We start from the raw sequence: 21647 nt of genomic DNA, 5'->3' as shown, positions 1-21647 counted from the left end.
TATATATATATATATAGAAATAAGGGTTGGCCGTCAAGAAAACCTCGGAAAGCAAAGGGCAGGATGTGGTGGGTCATAGAAACAGATGAAGAATTTGGAAAGAAAGTGGAGAAAAAATTTGTCTTATTTCCTATTCTCATTCGCTACACACACACACACACGCACACACACAAAGATGAAGACACGTGTCCCTCGGCGGAAACGGAAGGAGCCTGTTTCCCGGCTAGGGGCATAAATGTTGGGGCACACGAGGGGCAAAGCGACTTCGAATATCGATTTCATTTCCGCACGTCCAAGTACGTAGCCGAGCGTCGAAGGGTGGCCGGCCGGGAAAGCTGTGTTCGAAGAGTGCGTCTTCTGCTCGCGCATGGCAGGAAGGAACACTGGCTCCCCTTGTTCGCCTCTTTACAACTGCTCAGCGTCCCCGACAAGGGAGGATGTCTGGTCGAGGTGATTAGACATTACACAACAATAAAAGCAGTGATGCATGGATTGGCATCAATTGTTTTTCAAGTGGAGCTTGTGTTGAGTAGAACTACCCCTTGGGCTGCTTGTTGGTGAGTAGTTTCCATGGTTCGAAGCGCAACGAAGACACGGACGGCGAGCACAGAATACAGAGTACAGCAGAGGACAGCGCAAGCGCCTGTCCTGTCTGCTGCGTGTTCGCCGTCCATGTTCTTCGTTGCGCTTCTTACCACGGGAAGCTTGTATCGGCTGACTTGCGCCGTCGGTGGTGGCGTACGCCTAAACGCTTTGTGGCAAAGCCAACTTTATGCACGTGCTCTTCGGGCGCACCTCTTGCTCGCCCTTCGCAGCTGACGGAGGCGCGCGCGCACAAGTGTCGCTCGTCGTCGTCGCTCGCATCACGCCATATCGCAGGTTCGGTCGCTCGTTCTCGTCGGGAAGTTCACCTCCTAGCGCGGCACGGTTAGGCTGCGCGTGGTTCGCTCCGCCGAAGAGCGGGCAGCCATAGAAAAAAGTAAGCGTTCCCGATAATCGCAGAAGAATGACCTACAACAACGTATACCAAACATTGGCGTTCCGGTAAAGCTAAGCGACATGAAATGGTTTCGTGTCGGTCGATCGGTGGTTTGGCGTTTTCATTTCGGTCATTGCGTTTTGATTCTGGCAGAAGTGTTTTCGTTTGGCGGGTGTCATCGCCTTTCGATCTCGGCCGTTTTTGTTTTCACTGAGGTCAACCTTCGCGTGCGCCTCCCGTTACCGGAGGGAAGGGGTGTCTTAATTTTCCTGCTTGCTTGTTTACTGCTAAATGGGTTTTGTCTACTGCCCCTGCGTTCCTACGCTCCCGGAGCTCTTTTCAGTTCACTGCCAGGGCCAGGTTTTATTGTTGGCTTTTTTAGTAAGGCTTGAATTTGAACAAAAAAAAAAACAGCTCCCGAGGATTACGAGTGGAGCGAGCAGAAGATGCGGACAGAACTGGGACAAGTCCCGACCGTCTACCTCTGCGATAAAGCAGCGCGTCGAAGACGGTGTCCCAGTAGTCTGTGCGGATGTCTCTCTTCGCTATCACAGCCGTCAGTTCTCCACCGCGCTGCTCGTTCGCTCTTTCACCCTCCCACCTGCCTCCCGCTCGCTCGGTTGCTGCGGCGCTCAACCGCTTGAACATACGCTTCACCGCTTCGCTCTAACAACGTTATGCGAGGAGCCAACACAGCGAAACAGTGCACGTATGCGCCTTCCTAACCACACGTGCCGGGGTGCAGTTCAGCCAAGGGAAATGAAGTTGCCTCGTTGAATTATCGCGCTATTAAGAGGCGGCCGGCTGCGTATTGAGCGGCAAAGAATTTATTTCCGCGCACTGTCGCGAGGGAGAAACTACAAAAATTCCCGCGCCTTCCCGCGAGGGGAACACGAGTGAATGCAGAGCATTAGGGCTTCAGTACTGGTTGAAGGCAGTGTTGCTTCCATCGCTTCATCCGTGATGCTGGAGTAGCAGACACGAGTAAACGTGGGAGCGAGCGTCAACCAAGGAAGGAAGGAACAACACAGTGACTGAAGCACGAGCGACCGCTAGCCGCTTTATATTTGCAGCGCGCGCAGTAGAGGGAGAGCAGTACGGGGGGGAGAGCGCGCATGCGCAAGCAGTGCGCGCCCTTCCACGCCCCACCGCGCTGCTATCACGCACCTGTTACGCCGAGACCGCGACGGAGCGAACGGGCTGACTACGACGCATGCGCGCGCCAGCTGCTGTTGAGAGAGAGGAGGGAAGGAGGAGAGGCGCACCTGCTGCGGACGCGGAGCTGTGGACGCCGTCCGACGCAGGAAGAGGCGAGGCTAAGAAATGCTCTGCATTTAACAGCAGAAAAATCGTCCCGAAAACTGGTGTGGAACGCGGGGCTACCGAAGACCTGTCCCGCACCAGTAAAATTGATACAGGTGCTGTGAGAACTAAAACCGCTTTTTTTTTAATTCTTGGCAAGTGTATAAAACATTGTTTTATGGATTTTACTTTCTGCGTGTCATGCTGGGATTACTTACAATTTTTGAGAGAGGGAGGTAGCTAAACCAGCAGCTCTTGTCTCTTCTTCGTACTTCACCGCAGCGCATCTGTGTGTGCTGTGAAGCACCCTTTACAGGCTAACGTCGACTTCTTTTGCAACCACTCGAGCGCGGCATTCCGCTTGCAACTCGCCGTATTTTTTCCTGCCCCGTTGCAATTCAGTCCCCACATTTTCGGGACCCCCCTTCTTTAACGTTGCATGCTTGGCCAGTGGTGGTCCCAAGGGGGGGGGGGGGGCGAAGGGGGCGGTCGCCCCCCCCCCCCCCCAAAGAGGTCCTCAGTTTCTTATTTTTAGTTTTTTTTAAGCAGTCCAGTTGCGCGAAGTTAAATCCCAGCGGGTTGCACCGCATACGCGCCCGCGCCTCCATGGTTATCGCCACCTCCGCAGAATTGGCGCAAGGAGGGGAGCGATTCGCCTGCCCCCCCCCCCCCCCCCCCCCCCCCCAAAAAAAAAAACCGATCTCTGGGACCGCTACTGGCTTGGCTAGCCTCGAACCAGCTTGGCTCGGACCGGTTGGCTTTGGTGAACCTGGTCCGGGATATGCTCGACGTTTGATGTTGCGTTTTACTCAAGATTTTAGGGGCGAAGTCCCTTTGGGGCTGGGGCTGTTGGCGTCTCCTGTCGTCATAACCGTCGTCTCATGTAGTCATGGTACTAAAACACCGGGAAACTCGTTCACGCCTCGCGCGAGAACGTAACGCGTTCTAAAAAAAAAAAAACACCGGGACCCTCGTTTACGCCTCGCGCTAGACAGCTTCGTGCTTCAAAGACGAGAGACTTTTACAGCCAAGCTGTTACACTGCATGCTTCGCCCCTCCCCAGGTTTCACGTTAGTGGAGATGGCCCGGAATTTTTTTTCTTTCTCTCCCGTTAGTCACGTTATAACAGCTGAGCAAAGAGCCCATTTGACTGCGCATTTGATATGCAAGAGAGCACGGTGGCGAAGAAAATTCTTTCCATGTGAGATGGCCGCCGGGCGAAAACGTGTAGTAGAATTGGCGCGAACGGTAGGGGTATAAAAATGACTCGAGTTTGGAGCCTCGCTTCTCGCTACGCGTTCCGCCGTCGAATTGAAATCTGCGGGAATCACCGGCACGCACGGCAGCGAACGGTAGGCCGCAGCAGCAGCGGAACCAACCACCTGTTGTGGCTCCCGCGCCTTTAATGGAAATTCACGTCTGGGATCGCAGCCCGCGGCCGTGCGCCGACAGTCGTCGTTCGCGTGCTTGCGGCCGATCAATGACGCGGGCGCGTTCGTATATATAGGCTCCGACGACGGCGAGCTTGTGTTTAAGACAACTTCGCGCAGTGCCTTTTCGCGTTCTCTCACTCCATGTCTTGCACTGATGCCGGTATTCCGGGATCGAGACTTCCCCCTTTCCCGGCAAAGCCCTGCCGATAAAATTGGCGCCCTCTGGAAGGAGGCGTTCCGTCTGTCGATCGCTGCTGTACCCGCCCAGTGTCGTCATTTGGCACTTGACACTGGCGAAAAGTTCCGCCGACTGAAATTTCTCGTTCCAATGTTACCAGTTGTGCAAGTCGTTCGCTTCCCTCGTGCGTGTTGTTGCCTCGATAGCTCGACGCGGCAACACACACAGGCAGAGGTCGGCGGACTCATTCACGAGTCCACTCACTCAGACTCATTTAGACTCAAACTCGCACGTGAGTTTGAGTTTGAGTGAGCGCGAGGCTAGTGTAGCATGGTGAGTTTGAGCTTGAGGGAGTTTGAGCCCAACTGAGATTGAGTACTCCTGAGTCCGAGTGAGTTCTAAGTCCATTTTGAGTTTTGAGTCCATTTTGAGTTTTGAGTACATTTTGAGTACTGAGTACATTTTGAGTACTGAGTACAGTTTGAGTACTGAGCACAGTTTGAGTACTGAGTACATTTTGAGTACTGAGTACATTTTGAGTTTGAGTACGTTTTGCGTACTGAGTACATCTTGAGTACTGAGTACATTTTGAATTTTGAGTCCGAGTGAGTTCTGAGTTTTGCGCTCCTGTGAGTTTGAGTGAGCGCAGATGTGCTGCTCAGCATTGAGTCTGAGTTTGAGTGAGTGGTGATTCGAAAAAAAAATTGTGAGTGAGTTTGAGTGAGCCGCGCCAACTTTGCCGAGGTATGCACACAGGACTATTTAGGCCGGGTCCTCGCTTACCTGATGAGCCCTTACGCCTAGATAAGCACCGTGGTCGATAGGAGTCCAGAAGTCAGCCTTTAAAGGCCGACTGCACTCAAAATTACACCCTCTTGAAAACGTTATTTTTGTATAGTCTCGTAGAAAAGACTCCGAGATACAAAATATTGTGGATGAAATACTCGTATCCTTGATGCAAACGACCATACAAAATTTGAAATTTTGAAACCGAAATTAAGTATAGCGCGGCCATTACGTCCAGGCTGAAGTGACGCTCCAGCCGGCTAACGAGCGGGCGCTCGCGCCCGGCCGGTCGGAGCAAACCTGCGCGCAACGCATCTTTGCGCGCAACGCAAAGGAGAAGCGCGCCCAGTGGAGCTCGACCGGTTCTCCTGCCTGGCCGTAGGAAAAAGCGGAGGGCCGGCCGCAATGTCACTTCCGCTTCATGGCTCTTTGCGCGATCGGTCGGCAGGTACAGCGTCGCCTGCGAAGGAGCTATTTTAAAAATTTAGAACTGATTAACAACGCATATCACAAGGGTACTAGTCATGTCGCTGTTGCTTTGGTGGTACGTACTGTGTGTTCAAATTTGGCAGAGGTGAAATTTGAATGCAGTTGGCCTTTAAAGCTGATGAAACTGGTGGCCGAAAGTTGTGCTTGGGCGGCGCATTTCTTCGGGTTGCTCTACGGGGCGTCCATCCTGTAGCACCCACTGTGCGGCATGACGGTTCTGCTACCATGCGTAAACCTAAGTATAGCTGAAGAACAATGGCGACGACGCTAACCTCTCGCCTTGAGCTATTTCCTGAGGATGGTTAGGAGGTACAGTGCACGTTGTGAGGAGTTGTGCAAAGCTTTTCTTTAACAGCAGAGCGGTTCTTGGTCGAGGATTTTGTGGGACGAGGTGTGTTAACGCGGTCGCAGCGATGTGGGGAGGGCATAGCTAGCGGGGAGGAGAGCAAGCGGCAAGCAGACATGCAGCAAGTTAACAGAATGTTTGGACGAGACGCTTATATAGGCAAAGCTTTTCTTGTTTATGCTTAATCTTAATCTTAATCTTAATCTTGTTTATGCTTAATCTTGTTTATGCTTAAACAAGCATAAACTTAATCTTGTTTATGCTTGTCAACATCGTTGAGCAAAAAGGAAACATTACGAATTTTTGAGGCAAGGCATCAATACATGAATGCTATTCGCATTGTTCTTTCAGTTAAAAAAAATACATGGCCGCTTCATTTTTGCGATAGCAAATAAAAGCAAAAATTGCTCGCGGCGCCCCCTCATGGCAGCATTCCAATTTCAAAAGTAACAAAAGGTTTCCAGTAGATGGCGCAATCAGTGGAACACCGCAAACACGAATTGGCATGAACTGGAATCGATCTGCTGCAGCTTTGAGTAGTTTTATGAAGCTTAGCGTTGCGATTAGGCAACGCCAGGCGGCTTCGCTGTTACATCAGCGTTCGCGAGTTAAGCCAGTGAAGGTGGGCTTTTTTTTTTTTCTTTCCTGGAACTTAAACGGTCTTCGCGGTGGATAGTTGTCTTGAGTTTGATCGGAGAATCCTTGCTACAACGGCAGCACTGCGTGCTGTGCTGGCAATATTGAAGCAAGTTCGCAGTTCTACATCAAACTTTCTTGTGTTTATTACAAATTTACAGATGTAAAGCTTTACAGCTTTCCGTCTGCAGTTGACTTTAAATCGTAATTTGTTTGCGAGTTTGTTCCGTGCAGTTCCACCGCGTGCTGTTTGATTTTGATGTACGCTAACGTGGAAGTATTACCGCATTTACCCAAATATAAGCCGACCACACAGTGAGAAGGAAAAAAAAAAATTAACACGCAGTCGTTTCGCCTTGGGGTGCGCAGGGGGCTTCGGAATCGCGACCTTTGTTTTCTATAGCGGGTCGCGGGTTACTCTCCGGTCCCGGTGAAAGCTGTGCCGTGCCTTCGTATACGCCGTTTGCAGATAAAAAGAACTCCAGTTTCCAGGAGTTCTTGCGTCAATTTGTTATCCACGCCAGGACCCGGGTTCAACCAGTCCTCCCAGGATGCGATGCGGGAACGCAGGTGTAGGCCTGGCGGATGGCACTCCGAGTTAAGGTGCCGTACTGATGGGTAGGAAGGGCAGTTTGGTGTAGGGCAAGTAGGACGCGAGAGGGTGCCATGTATGTAGTGGATACGGGGTGGAGTGACAAGGGAGGAGGTTTGTTTTTTCCGGACCACAGAGTCGGCTTCACGGGAGAGGATGGGGTGGGGGACCGGGAAACACCGCCTACTTGCCCGTAGCGCGCAGAGATGCTGTCGGCGTGCCTGATGTAAAATCTTTTGAGTGCCAGGGCGGTAGTACACATTTGGCCACAACATGGACGGACCGTCGAAATGCGCGCTACGAACGACCGCGGAGTTGCCAGAAAGGTCTGGTTCTTTACGACTGTTCCCTGTTCCCATAGCCCGAAATAGGGTGGTCCCATGCCGTCTGCAGGAAAGGGCGCGCTGCACATTTAGTTGCCCAGATCGCCTCCGGTTTCCCTGCCGTATTTCAGCTCATTTAAGTACCAGTTTTTTACGATAAGTATATCGCCGGCCATACAGTTAGAAAGAGACGGGAGGAGGGGGCGAATTCGGGATACCTGCATTTTCTTCGTAAGGTCGAGGTGCGGAAAATGGCGAAGGGTATGAAGCTCAGAGTTGCTGCACGTCTGTGGTGCATTACCAACGCACTGCATTTGAGTGATGAACGGGCGGTGGGAACCGCCTGAAGCGGGGGAGGAAGTGCGGCTCTCGAAAAGGGATCAGCGCAAGACTGCGGTGCCCTTTCCCCATTTGCCGACTCGAATCAGGGAAGAAATGGTATCCTAGGGAACTGTAGGGACGACGCACCGGGGGCCGTTTTTCCCTGTAGGCTGCCGGGTTTCCCTGCTGTAGGGATCAACGGGGAAAATGATAGTGGATGAATTTGAAAGGCAGCGCGATCCCCTGGCGGCGGGAACAGCGAACACTAAGGTAATTGTCCTTTCTCGCGGCACGGCGTGCTCTGCTCCACGCGATGGACGCGTCGGCGGCGATCAGTGCTGGAATTAGAAAACGCGCGCGCATAATGCTCCCGCGTTGTGCTCCCGCGAGGTGTCGCCGCGTTTGCGCCAGCCACAACTCATAAATGAACTGCCGTGTGCGGTGCCTATTGTTTGTGCTCCCGCTTCGCTTTTTTTTCATTATTAAAGAATATAGTCTTTTTTGGGCTGCTCAAATGCGAAATTTTTTTGGTCTGTCTGTATGCCTGCACCTCTATTCAGCCATCCGGACAAAAATAGAAACAATTCGTCAGAAAGAAGTATATATAGGCCGAGCTGTTCCAAGCTTCTGAAAATGCTATTGCGCTGGCAATAACGCAGACCCCAGCGGAAGTGATAATCACAGATTCACTGTCAGCGTGTAGGAGCTACCTCCAAGGCCGCATCTCGTGCATCGCCATGAAGATCCTCGGCCAGAACCCTCCGAGGAAAAGGGTGTCGATTGTCTGGACACCAGCTCACGCTTCCCTCTGCGGTAATGTCTTTGCTCATGAGGCTGCTCGAGCTCTAACCAGCCGAGCGCCGCGAGAAAGTTGGCTAGAGACAGCGACCCCCGTAACTTCATACCAGGAGGTGACCCAATTCTACAGGCTCACCAGGCTTATGCTACCCGCTGGCCACCCCTCCCTCAGCAAGGCAGAGGAGCGCTCCTGGCGTCTCCTCCAAACCAACACGTTCCCCCACCCGACCAAACTCCACTTATTCTGGCCAACAATATACTACTCACAGTGCCAGTTCTGCAACGCGCCCTGCACCTTGTATCAGACGGTGTGGGAGTGCCAGCTTAACCCCTCACTTTCCCCGATATCTAATCCCTCGATTGAGCAGTGGGAGGAAGTGCTGGCCAGCTCTAGCCTCGAAGAGCAGCTTCGGCTGATCCACCGAGCTGAGGCGGCTGGACGCTCCAACGGGGTCCTGAACTGAGGAAACCGCCCGCTTGACTCCTCTCATTAAATAAAGTTTATTCTCTCTCTCTGAAAATGCTGGCGTAAGTCACACATTATTTAGCACGAAGGAAACCTTAGGCACGTTTGGGGCAAAATGTAAGTATTTAACCGGTGGTCCCTGTGTTCGTTTAGTTAGAGAAAGGGAAAGTAAAAAAAGTCGTTTTAAAATGATGCAGAATGGTTCCCGCACGTGTGTTGTGAAAGCAAGCACAAAAAGAACACAACTCCCACTCCCGCTGTTCCAAGGAAAACAAGAAATCCAAAGTAAAGAGAGAGATGAGCGCTGTCCCAACGGATGGCCCGCGAGCAGTGTGAAGGCGGGAAAATTGAATTGCATTGAACAAACCTCCGTTCAAATCATAGAGGAAGGGTTGCGACAACATTTGCATTGAAGCAAGCAGATGAGTGATGAACCGTGGCGCCTCGCCTCGCAGGTGTTCGCCTTCATCTGCGGCCTGATCGTGATCCTGCTGATGATTCTGTGCCTGGCCTCGTCCAACTGGCTGGTGGCGCACAAGTTCCGCCAGGGGCTCTGGGAGCAGTGCGTCGAGGAGGACGCGCCGCTCCCGCTGCCGTTCGGCCTCAACGTCAAGCCGGGCTGCTACGTGGCGCGCACCGTCGCCTACATCCAGGCGGCGGCCGCGCTCTGCGTCATCACGCTGCTCTGCGACATCGCGGCCACGGTCATGACGGGCTGCGGCCTCTGCAGCAAGAATCCCGTGCGAAAGTACCTCATGTACAGGCTCGCCTTCTATGTCATGGTGTGCGCGCGTGAGTATCGTTTGATGATCGTGTGATGATCGGGGCTGTCGACACATCCTCACAATTTCTCATGCTGGAGGACGGCACTTACTTGTTTATTTACAAAGCAAATAACAATGGTGGCAATCTTGGAAAAAGGACCACCTCGGAATGGCAGCGCCACCTGTAGTGTCTTAAACAAAACATGCGATGCTGGTATGTGGGAGGATGCAGCCAAATGGTGTGGCAGATCAAAAATTTCTTTACATTGCTCATTTAGGGTAACACAGTACGTCGATTTGCGACCTTTTCATGCATGAACAACATCCCTGTCCATGAACAACATCGTGGAGTCAAGTCAGCACTGCCTAGTTATATTACCCAATTAAAGTTCAGAATGCGTGGGCTAAAGGGGGGTGAAGCTAAAGTTTGCCGGGCGAGGGCAGTGCTGGTCCTATCACAAAGCTGCGTCCTTTTCGTTTCAAGGGAGTGAGGGGAGTTCCCGCTGCCCTTTGTACATGCTGGGTTGAGTGGCTCGTGCAGCCAGTGGCCGCTTTGTTCGCATTTCGGAGTGGGGGGACGGGTGCTTCGAGCGGTGGAGGAACGCAGAAATGGATTGGGGAGTGCGGCAGCGTGCACACGGAGCTGCTCGTGCAGTTTTCAGACGGACCGCGTTGGCCGGAAGGTGTCTGAAGGTGGAGCGAAAAAGCGGATGCTCTCGCAGTCATTTCGCAATGTCTAGGTGGTAAAACTGAAGGCTAAGCAAACCCCCCATATTGTTGCGTGGTCAGCTGCCGCAACAGTAACAAGGCAGCGAAAGAAAAGGATCTATCCATGAAATTCTACCTCATTCTCTGCAAAAGCGCACCAAAAGAAAATGCGACAAGCATGGATCACTGCGGTTCGTGAGGTGAAATAAGCTGGCACATTTTGTGTTTGTATTTGTGCCCTTTCAGTTTACGTTTCCCGTCTTTCAAAATGCAAACTAGGGTTCTAAAATTATTTAGAGTCCTCCCCTCCAGTTTTTTAACACATGCGTGCTGCCAATGATTGTTTTCTGCTATGATAAATGAACTTGAGAGTTGCTTAGCTGTTGCTGTTCGATATCGTCCATGTATGGCACAATAGGTTCACATTCTTCGTGGTTTCTCGCAATTTGCCTGGCTGTAGTAGCTGCATTCATTGTTGTGATTGGGACTTGTGTTTTGGAAAGGATTGCTTTCTGTTCATTTTTTTTTTCTTCCCACATTTACAACTACTGGTAATTAAGAGTCATACACCACAAGCTGTTCTGTCGTTTCCGTGAACTGTCACTCTAACCCATAGTTGTACTCCAAGCAGGTCAATCTTTGTAACGAACATTGCGAACAAGAATTCCTTCAAGGACAAGCAAAATGAAATTGCGGCTTTGTTGGCACACCCACTTAATAGCGTGCGCCTCTTTAATGCGTTTTTTATAAGATTGTTTCAAGAATAAGAAATAACATATTAACTGTAATCAATCACATTTATGTCACATTTCTTGCAAGCCTCAGTGTTTCTGCAGTCCATAAAATCCAGATGTACGAAGCGCAAACACGCAAAGGAAGTAACAAACAATGCACTGTGACGGGCTGAACAACTCTCGCTTAGCCAATGAGAAAACAGCTGCCGTCGACCGCCAAACAAGGCGTTTCCCCCCTTGAAATCGCCAGGGCAGTCTGCCGGTTTAGCGGCGCATAGCAGATGTCAAGACAAATGCGGATAAAAATGAACTCAGTAGCTACTCTGCGTTTAAACCGAACTTGCTGGACACCTGCTGATGCGTATGGTTGCATAAGTCGAAAGAAAATTTTACGCAGACCTCTTCCTGGCGCGAAGAATGCCGCACGCGTGCAGCGGAAAAAGCACATGCCAAAGTGGCGGCAGCCCCCACGTACTCCTGTGGAGGGGAAACTGCAGCGCCGTCCGGCAATCTTTTGGTAGCCTATTGTCCAAGTTTTTGTCTTTGTTTTCCGGCCAATGTACGCTCACTTTTCGGTCAGAAAAGGGTGCTGCAGCAAAGTGCATTTTCTTGTTGTGGGTAACCCTTCTAGTTGTCACAGACTCTTCCCATGGACATATTTCTCGTGACCTGTATTCCTGCCCCTTAGACTGCCATCGTGTCATCAAATCTATTGCATTCCAGTGATGCTGGCCCTGCTAATTGTCCGTTGCCCCGTCCTTCCCCTCGGTACTGCAGTGCTGTGCATCCTGATTGCCCTGGTGATCTACCCCGCCTGCTTTGCGGCCGAGATCGAGGAGAGCAATCGGCAGCTGTGGGAGTTTGGCTGGGCGTACGGCGTGGGCTGGGGGGCGGCCATCTTCCTGTTTGGCGCCATCCTGCTCCTGCTGTGCGACAAGGAGACCGAGGAGATCTACTACCGCGAGCGCGCGCTGCCCCACGACGCGGCGGCGGACTCCAAGGCGTAGCCTCCGGCGGGCGTGCGCCTGGGCAATGGACGCGCCGTCGCCGCCTGAACCGCGAGCGTGCACTGGAAACGCCCAGGCGACCGTCTCCCGCAGTGCTCCACCTCAAGTCCGCGGTCGCGCCGCCTCATCTCTCCCTTCCCCTTCCTCACCTCTCTTCCACCCTCGTCGTGGCACGATGGCGGTTGATTGTGACCCCCGCTACGTCCTCGAAGACGGACCTCGACAACCACCAGAGTGGGCGAAATTGCACCACCGACGCTTCCGTCTCTTCCGTCGTTGCTGCACTCCTTCTGGGAACCCTTTGCAGTTACAGCCTGCAAAAGTCTTTCTGCACTGTGCGCGAGATTGTAGTAGCGGAGATTCGTCGCGAATAGTCGGCTGTATTTCCTCGTTTCGTGCCGCTCGACTTCCACTTTGAGTGCCCGGAATGGGGAGGCACTGCCGCAGTTGTTGGAACCGTGTTTCGTCGTCACCCACAGCTTTTCCCGGCTAGGAGTTGATGCAAGCACGGAAAGGCCACTTCGGACTCGGGACGGCCCTTCTCGCGATGGCTTCTCTACCGCCATGGTGTGTGTTTGTGAGTGCGACTGCCTCATCTTGCCTCCCACTCAACAAAAAGTACAAGACCCTCTCCGATGGCAGCGTTTGACGAGGCAGCTCGCATGTCACACTGCAGCACCCGGTGGCGTGCTGCAAGGCTTGCTTCTTGCCCCTGTGATGTTCATCTGCAGTTGCTGCTTCTGTCGCCAGCAAGTGCGGAGAACGCGGCTGGTGTGGGGACTGGCGTCGGTGACTTTGTGTGGCAATGCGAGCGTGGAGAGTGTGCTGCGACATGTGTGCTGCGCGGGATGTGATGGACGTTTTTGAGTGTGCGTAGCCTTGTAAGGCGCACGGGACTGTGCTGCCGCGCTTTCACACTGCAGGTGAAGTGTCTGCCTCAATTTAGACAAATTACGGTATGTTTTCTTTTTTTTTTGCAGTGTTTGTGTTGCCATGTGTCCCCTATGCTTTATTTAGGAATGATTTTGTTTATCGCGATTGATTTTACATTGAAGACTGGGGTTGTAAGGGAGCAGTGGTCCTGAGCTTGTGCTTAGCTGCTTGCTTCCACGAAAGCTTGGGAATTTTACGGCACGTGCCCTAATGCAGTGTGCTTTTATGTCGAGTGAAGTTGTACTCGTATATGCATTGCTTTTTTAAAAGTCTCGCTAGAACGGAAATCCTCATTTCTTGAGGAGTTAGAAAAAATTTGAGACTTCAATTTAGAGAAAATTGTGCTTGGCAAGGACTTTGCATACTTCTCAGGACTTTGCATACTTCTCGTCAGGCTTCCCACAGCTATTTTTTAAGTTTTTTGGGCCAGTGTTGTAGAAACGGCAGCTCGGCTCTTTCGATTTTTTTTTTACAACTACTTGCTTTCCCTGTGATAGTGAAAGCGTTGGCTGCAAATATCCAAGTAGAAATGGATGCTCGCGAAGTAACACCTTGATAATTATACTCTAGAGCTGACAATCTTCATTTCTCTAATGCTGATGGGGTGCTGTTGCGTTTTCCTGCAGCCTGTGGTAATTACCGCACTGATCAGCATTGAAGGCAGAGGAAATAAATAGGTATTACTTTTGACAAGAGCTTGTCAGAGGCTTTTTTAAGCTGTGTTCTTTTTTTTTTTTAGACAAATACGGGCTGTGCAGCTCTGTTCCTGATTACGTTTTTAACAGCAGCTGACAATGAACTTCTTTACTCGTTTTTAGTGAAGGCCGTACGGCACCACCGTGCGTTCATGGGCAGCTTAGGGCAGGCTTTTTCTGTGCCTTTTCTCTTTTTGTTGTCTTTGTTGTTCGTTTTGGGCGATGAGCAATGTGCACTTCAGTTCCATAAGCTTTATTGTGGCAGTTGCAATGAATTTGTCAGTTTGTGCTAGTGACGCCTTCGCTGTGTCAAAACAGTACAAAAATGAGACACTTGGCATTGCTGAGATCACGTGTAATCACCGCGGTCATGTTCAGTGGTAGATTTTTTCGGACAAATAGATAAGGCAGAGGTTCTTTTGAACTGTTTCTTGTGGCATGTTAATGAGCCGGAAAAATTTTCTGCAAACCTTTTTCTTCTGACTATGATTTCAGGGTGTTTTTAGCTATTTGTGGAGGTTCAATGGAATTGTGTAGGTTTTTTTTTTTTTAAGCGAGTCAACCCGATTTTCTTCTTTCATTTGCACTTTAGGTTGATGTAGCATCTTGTTTATAGCAGAGTCCACCCAAGGTATTTGGCAGTGTGTTGAACTCATTCAATCGAGTGTGATGGTCAGCAGTGTGTTTGAAAGGATGTTTTCACAAAAATCAGCTAATGCGTAACGTTTTAAATTTGGTGTTTGCTTTTTTGGTTTGTGCTTATCAAGCAGCACGTGCAAAGGAACCTCAAACGAATGTGCCGCAGTGCTGCAAGTTGTGCAATGCTTCTGTTGCATTTCTTCATCGCTGCCAAATTTCAAATTCGTTGTATTGTAAGCCATTCACATTCAGTCACAGCAGAACTGCACAGGCATCATCAAAAGCGTTTGCCACAGTCCAAAACTAAAGCTTGGAAATTGATAAACCTTCGTTTTAGTAGTCGAAGTTTAGCAATGCCTGAACGGTGTCTTCTTGTTTGGTCGATCCAACAGTTCTGTTCGTTTGCAAGATGTTCCTTTTCTTCGTGGCTCTGTGTGGTGTGTGCGTGTGTGTGGCTCTGTGAGTGTGCAAGCTCTGGTTGCTATAGCTGAGGAATGTCGTCGTGCAAGAGAAGGCATCGATCGAGCATGGTAGAGTTTCTTGAATGCGCGCGTCGCCGACGGGGTTGTCGACCCTCTGACGCATCCTCCAAGTTCCTCCCCATTGCTATCCGCCATCCTCCTTTGTGCATTCGGATCTGAGCTTCCTGATTCTTTTTCGCGAAATTACTTTTTTTCTTCTTTCTTTGCCAGTGTTCCTGCAGACCTGCCTTTTCTCTAAGAACATAGACTTGGTGGCACTATGTTGACGGTTCGCTTCATTCCTTACCCTTTCGTGCCAGTGTTCCCGCGATTCCGCGCACACTTTTTTCGTAGGGTAGACTTGGTTAAGTTATTACAGCAGTTCACTCCATGCCCTGTTTTACGTTTTTGCTGACTGGGCTGGACACAGCCTTTTGCGCGTTGCGTGTTTACTTTGAAGCTTTGTGAAATTTCAGCCGCGTTCTTTTGTCCAAAGAAAGCATTTATTTTGCTTCGTGTATATTGTTGAGTCTTGTTGTCTGCTAGCTGTCCTCCCGAAATTTGATTATGCCCACTGGAAGCGTTGATTTTTTTTTTCTCAACTGTGCCACAGGTTACCTCATCGATTTCCGTGGAACCAGTTGGATAATATTGTGGTTAATGAAACAAATAGCGTGACCGGGCTAAAGTGTCGTAAACTGCTGAGCATGTGCGCTTGATTTCTCTTAAATGGTTTCAATTCAAAGGTCAAATATTTAAACTGTTTGGCTGCTGGAGTTTTCCAAAGAAGTTTTTCACCAGTAATATCGTGCCATACTTTTGCGTAAGGCGTGCATTGTTTCAAAGGGAGCACTGACTTGCATTTACAAATTTGTGACAGCCATCTTGTATCAGTAGGAGACCACAGTGAAAAAAAAATAATAAAATGGACAGCAAAACTCTGATTCAAGGGTTGCTGCAAGCATCGAGAAATTCATGTAAGCAGAGGTCAAAAAGTTAAGAAAATATAAAATTGCTGGTGGAATCACGGGAAGTGCCTGCCGCCCGGAATAGCTTTGAGTTGCGCAAACAGCAGCCTAGTGAAATGCTAATTACATGTCAACAGCAGCAAGTTTTCTTTAGGCACCTTTATTGGCTATACTGTTGGCTTCTAATTAGAAAACCACCTTGTTCATGGGGAGTACGGAAGTCGTTGTCTGAGCTACAAATCAGCTTTTATTGTCCAGCTTTGCGGGCACTACAGATGCCCCTAGTGGAAACGTTTCTTTGGGGAGCGGCACAAACATCACGTGTGTGAGAACAGCCCCTTTGTGTTTAAGTGTGTCCCAGGAATAGGCTTTATGAAGAAAAAATTATTTCAGAATTAAGTGTTTCTTGATCAGCGATGTGATGTAAGTGCTGTCCATTTTGACGGTACCACATAAGGGATGTTTTTTGTTTGGTGTGCTTTTAAGTATTAAAAAGAAAATCAAAAAGGCAGGTGGAGATTTCGTCGGCGTAGTCTGTAGACTATGCGTGCACTATTTTCTCGTTTTTTTTTAACCCCTACCGATTTGCTTCGTATTTATGTATCCTTTGCAGAATTCAGTGCAGATATATGAGGCTCAAATAATGTCAATGCACAGCCTAAATCAAAAGTAATTAACAGCTTGATTCAATGAATGCGTGACCACAAACTAATCAAGTGCAACTTCTGACAAGAATTTAAAGTGTCTCGTCTTGTTTTGTTTCTGTACGAATATGCTGGCGTGAAACTAAGACAAGATTTGGTGGCGACGTAATTTTCATTCTTTCTGCACTGACTGTCAACTGCTTTATTTTTTTCCTTTTCTAGTGTTCAGTTTTGTTTCCCCCCTGGCAGTAAGTAGTGCTGTTTGTCGGCGAGAAGCAAAGCGCGAACAAACAAAGCGCGAATGTCCTAGAAATGTGAGCATTCAAAGAACACTGCCAAAATGTTTGTTGTGTGCAGGCATGGGATGTCTCGCGCGGTGTCTCGTGTGCAATGTTTCCTGACTGAATTTTTCGTTCGGAGTGTTGGTTGTCACCTTCTAGCTTCATCTTTTTAAAATTTTTAGCTCTTGTAGGTTGCACTTCATACATCGGTGTTCACATTGCATTGTCTTTGTGCGTGTGTGTGTGCGTCATTTTTTTTCTTGCACGTTTTTACAACACTCATCCGCATGCATGACCCTCCCGCATTACATGTGCTTGCTGGTAGGGCTACAGATCACTGCTGATTGGCTAGAAGTGCACTTCGTACAGTTACGCCATTGGGTTGCCTGCAGACGTGTATGTGAAACTTGTGGCTCAACCAACCCAAGATGTGTTTTCTTTTTGATAGCTGGGCCAAAAGGTTAAAAAGTTGCACTGTTTCTTTTTTTTTTTTTGCTTTTTTTACCATATGATGCAGGCGTTGCTCCCAAGTGAAAAATTTGGATGTATGAACCTCACGACATGTCACCATCATCATCATCAAAACTCTTTTCTCAGTTATGTGAGGGGCAGATGTGGAATTTCCTTTATTTTTGCTGTATGTCATTCATTAGTGCAAGTACAGATTGCCACATTGTCAAAACTGTTTCACCCTGTAACATGGCGAACTGTCGATAGCTGACATTATTTTAGATGTCATTGTTTCTGGAAGTGTGCAATTTCCATCATTAGTTCCTTTTATTTTCTTTTTCACGCAATGGTATAATGAATTAGTGCAATCGTTCACTGCACAAACCTTGTTTTGCATGTTCTAGAAGCTTATACAATACGATTAAAAAAGCAATTTCTGATGAAAAAGGTCAATGTATGCCACTACTTGTGAGCCGGTCAAACCACAAACGTCGGAAGCAAACCTTTCAAAATGAAAGGCAGCGAGGTTGTTTTGCAGGTCGTAACATTTCTCTAAAAGCAACTCGTTCCTTAGAAATTGGTTCTGCACCTTTAGAATGCAGCTTATTCTTTCCCTAGGTCTCCACAAAAGGAGCTTTCTGCACAGTTTTTGCACCTGTGTGAGTGTCTGTGAATGAGCTATTCTTTTTCTTTAGTTTTACATGAGGTGAGGTGGGGTTGTGTTGTGGGACAGGTAGGCAGTCTTTAGTGCACCGTACAACTCTTGAAAGAGGTAGCTCTAATTGATGACACACTGTAATTAGCATCCTTGTTAAGTGTATGTCACTCAAGTTTCACTTTTCTGCCAAGTAACTTGAACATTACCTGACAACTTTTCGTGCGTGCTTGTGCGTGTGCAAGTAAAAAATAGCATCTTGTGCTCTAAGCGCATGTCCGGGACCCTCTCACCCCTAGTTGTATTGGTTTACAGTTACGTTGAACCACATTTGTCTGTAACCTAACCCACTGCGTCACATCCTTGCACTATTTTAGCATCCTTTCACAAATTTTGGTGCACCCGCAGTGTGCTTACATTTTCTGTGGGATGGGCATGTCTATAAATGTGCTATCTTTTCCATGATCATTCGTACCTATAGTTGACTCAAGGGACCTATTATATGTTTGCTGCCTTTACCATGCTTAGCAATAGCATATATCCATCTGAGGGGAGGGGAAAGTGTCTTGAGAGAGCAAGCCAAAAATGATTTGTTTTGACGCACTGCTGCCTAGAAGAAAAAGGTCAGCCACAGCAACTTCTACATATGCACCCCATTCCCATCCCTTCCATCTGTGCAAATTTGCATTGACAGTTGCACGGTTAAGCTCATCTTAAATCGGAACTAAAGCTATTGCCCCACTACTGCCACAATATTAGAGGAATTTGGACATCACGTTTGCACTGGACAAAATGTGCCATACTTGTTGGTCTCATTTGCGAAATTCGACACTTTAACGCGGACACGTTTCTTGGCTAGGTTGGTGAAAGTGCGCACCTGGTCTGTGTCCTCAGAAGGTGTCCATAAAATACCAGTTGTAGCAACACTGGGCACATGTTCAATTCCCATTGGCTGCGATGCATTTCACTGCGCTTGCAGCAAGAAATACATAAATTTAAAAAGAGCTCAAAGAAAAGAATGTGCATCAGAAATCTCATTGGCAGTCTCAGTTGGCCTTCAGCTTTTGTGGAGGCAGTGTCGCAGAAGCAGGAATAGCGATTCTGCAACAATCGCTATTCCTGCAACAATTGCTTAGGCTTAGCATTGACACTGGCATACTGATCACCGACAAACTCGGCCAGAAGAAGCTATTTCGCGTTCTCATCGTCTGATACCCTTGGGGATCTTTTGTAACTCTTTTGTGAACAGCTTAAGATGCCTTTTGCTCGCACACATAGTCGCAAGACTTCTTCCAGAGGTGGGTACTGTGGGAGTCAACAAGTGGGATGAACACCTAATGTATTGCGAAAAATTGAATTGTTAGAAAACGAAACAAAAAAAAAGGGCTGTTGTACATTTTTGATGCTTTTATAAACAAAGAATAAGTATGCAGTTAGTGTTCTGCACTGAGATTAACCATCCTGTAAGAGTTCCTTTCTTTCTCTCCACAAACTGCGCCCCACCCCCCCCCCCGCCCTCTCCATTTTGGCTAGCAAGAATATTTTTGAGTTCATGAAAACGTTGATACTTAGAAAGGCCAACTGGAAAGGCAAACTGGAGAGACACACACACACAATGCAGTGGTGTGTGGGTTTGCCTCTTATACCGGTTTTTTGTTTTGTATGCGGGTCTAAATATGAACCATTTTTAACTAGTGTGGCTTTTAGCGAGTCTTGAAAACATCTACCTTGTTGAAGAGTGCTCCTTCCCTTCATACGTTTCCCATGAAACAAATTCGCTATTCAGAACTTTTTTTTTATTTGTTCCACAGCGCAACAAGTGTGACTGTTATTTACATTTCGTTTTGTGATTCTGTGTCCCATGTACTTAGAAGCATAGCTTGCCAGACGGTGATTCTGCTGGCAAAACAAGGATAGAAAAAAGAAGAGAACTGTGGTTTTGAAGTGGAGGTGTTGCGAACTTTGGTTTGTAAATACTATATGCAAGGAGTTGAATGCTTGTCAGCACTGCACTGTACAGCTATAGCTTGTGATGATGTAGGTTGTGGATTGCAATGTTTGTGGCCCCGTTTATCGGGGAAACAGTGCAATTGGGTGTTGCACCTCGGTTTATGCTGCTGCTGCAGTGTTGATTTGCGGTCCCTCAGCCTGCAGTTTTGTCCTTTTTTTGCCACACCTGTAGAATCTGGCTGTTGATTTCATCCTTTCGTTGCATGGTATTAAAACCGGAGCAAAAAGGCTTAGAAACATCCATACAGCTGCAAGCCGCTTTAAATGTTGACTTGAGGGGTGGAATGTGGTTGTCGCCATATCTGTTCAATTCCCAGCAGTGGTTGCTGTAATTACAGTGGTGGCAGAAACAGTGAACACCTGTGGGCATGAGATTGTGGTGTAAGAACCCCGCCGGCTTCCATTGTGGCGTGCCTCACAGCGAAAGCTCATTTCTGGCTCATCAAGCTTAGGGTTTTGATAAACACGCTTATCTTTGGAGGGATCTGAACTTCAAAATATGTCGTGTGACGGCCGCAGTCTAGAGTCTTGTATCAGTTTTATGGCTTCAGGAGAGTTTTTTTTATCTTGTAAAGCATCCGGTGTGGGTGGCTCAGTGGCTAAGGCATTGTGCTGCTGAGCCCAAGGACGTGGGTTCGATCCCTGCCATGGTGGTCGCTATTCACATGTAGGCGAAAAGCGAGAATGCCCACGTGTCAAAATTTCGGCACACTTTAAAGATCCCCAGGTGGTCAAAATTAATCCGGAGCCATCCATTATGGCATGCCTCGTAGCCCAAGTGTAGCTTCGGTGCGTTAAACCTTTGAAGTTTGAAAATTCTTTAGCGAATTTATGTAAAGTTCAGAAATTGGTTTGAAACGCACTTGCACGTTTTAATCTCTTTTTTTTTTATTCTCGTTATTTGCCACACGTTTAAATTCATGCTCTTGCAAGCTTAGTGTGTTCCTCACCCAAGTACTGGCACCGTAATAGGCTCTGAGCGAATTATAGCGACTGAACAAATCTCAGGAAGTTAGATTTCCTCGTAGCGGCCAATTCACTCGCGTATCGCTTTTGTTAACTGCGGCTTTCCACGTGCACGGTGGGAGTTTCTTTGTGAAGTATACCGGAGAAAAAGAAAAAAAAAGGCGAAAACAAAGTATTCAGCCTGTGCAAATGACTTGCATGTGTTTGCATTCATCTTGCTGAGTGTTTATATAGAACTGTCAATGTGCTTGACGCTGAGGATGAAATGTTATCACCTATATTTGTGTGCGAGCTGTTTTTGTAGGTGAAACTATTGCTGGTGTGCAAGTGTGGGCCTTTCTGGGAATGACGTTTGCAGCGGGACTTGTTTTCTTTCGTCACTCTTTAACAATGTTCCCGCCCGAAGTACGATTGTCCGCGACGCGATCTTGTGTGCTCGCCTCAGTTGAAGTTCTCCCATGGAATTTTTTGTTCCGTTCGACTCGTGTTTGGTTGTGCAGCTCTTACCGTGGTTTGTTTTTTCGGAAGATCAAATAAAAGTTACATTTTCGACTGTTAGATGAAGCGTGTCATGTCCCAGTTACTCCTGTGTCTTGTGTGCAGTGTCTGAACAGGGGCAGCAAAAGTGTAAGATACGAGGCTTGAAGACAAAGCTTGCTTTACAACACAGTAGATTGTTAAATATTACATTTTTGATTGTTAGGTGAAGCGTGTTGTGTCCCAGCTATTCCTGTGTCTTGCATGCAGTGTCTGAGCAGTGGCGGCAAAAGTGTGAGATACAAGGCCTGAAGACAAAGCTTGCTTTAAAACACAGTAGATTGGCAAAAATTACATTTTTGACTGTTAGGTGAAGCAGGTTGTGTCCTAGCTATTCCTGTGTCTTGCATGCAGTGTCTGAACAGGGGCAGCAAAAGTGTAAGATACGAGGGTTGAAGACAAAGCTTGCTTTACAGCACAGTAGATTGTTAAAAATTACATTTTTGACCGTTAGGTGAAGCGTGTCTTGTCCCAGTGCTTTACAACACAGTAGATTGTTAAAAATTACAGTTTCGACTGTTAGGTGAAGCGTGTCGTGTCCCAGTT

At 48.3% G+C, this 21647-nt stretch overlaps 1 protein-coding gene across 2 annotated transcripts in view; it reads left to right on the top strand.

Annotated features, from left to right (window-relative positions):
• LOC144146890 (transmembrane protein 47) overlaps positions 1-21122 on the top strand; it is a 125086-nt gene extending 103964 nt beyond the window's left edge. For both annotated transcript variants that reach the window (XM_077678849.1, XM_077678848.1), the window contains 2 exons: positions 9105-9441; positions 11633-21122. In XM_077678849.1, the coding sequence (XP_077534975.1) occupies positions 9105-9441; positions 11633-11862 (567 nt within the window). In that variant the 3' untranslated portion in view covers positions 11863-21122. The remainder of the gene's footprint in view (positions 1-9104; positions 9442-11632) is intronic.
• Positions 21123-21647: the final 525 nt, after the last annotated feature.

The sequence above is a fragment of the Haemaphysalis longicornis genome, unplaced genomic scaffold (genome assembly GCF_048455015.1).
Source record: "Haemaphysalis longicornis isolate Haplotype H1 unplaced genomic scaffold, Haemaphysalis longicornis Haplotype H1 scaffold_7, whole genome shotgun sequence".
Classification (NCBI taxonomy): domain Eukaryota; kingdom Metazoa; phylum Arthropoda; class Arachnida; order Ixodida; family Ixodidae; genus Haemaphysalis; species Haemaphysalis longicornis.
Note: the sequence above shows the minus strand (reverse complement) of the source record. Positions and strands in the feature narration are given on the sequence as shown.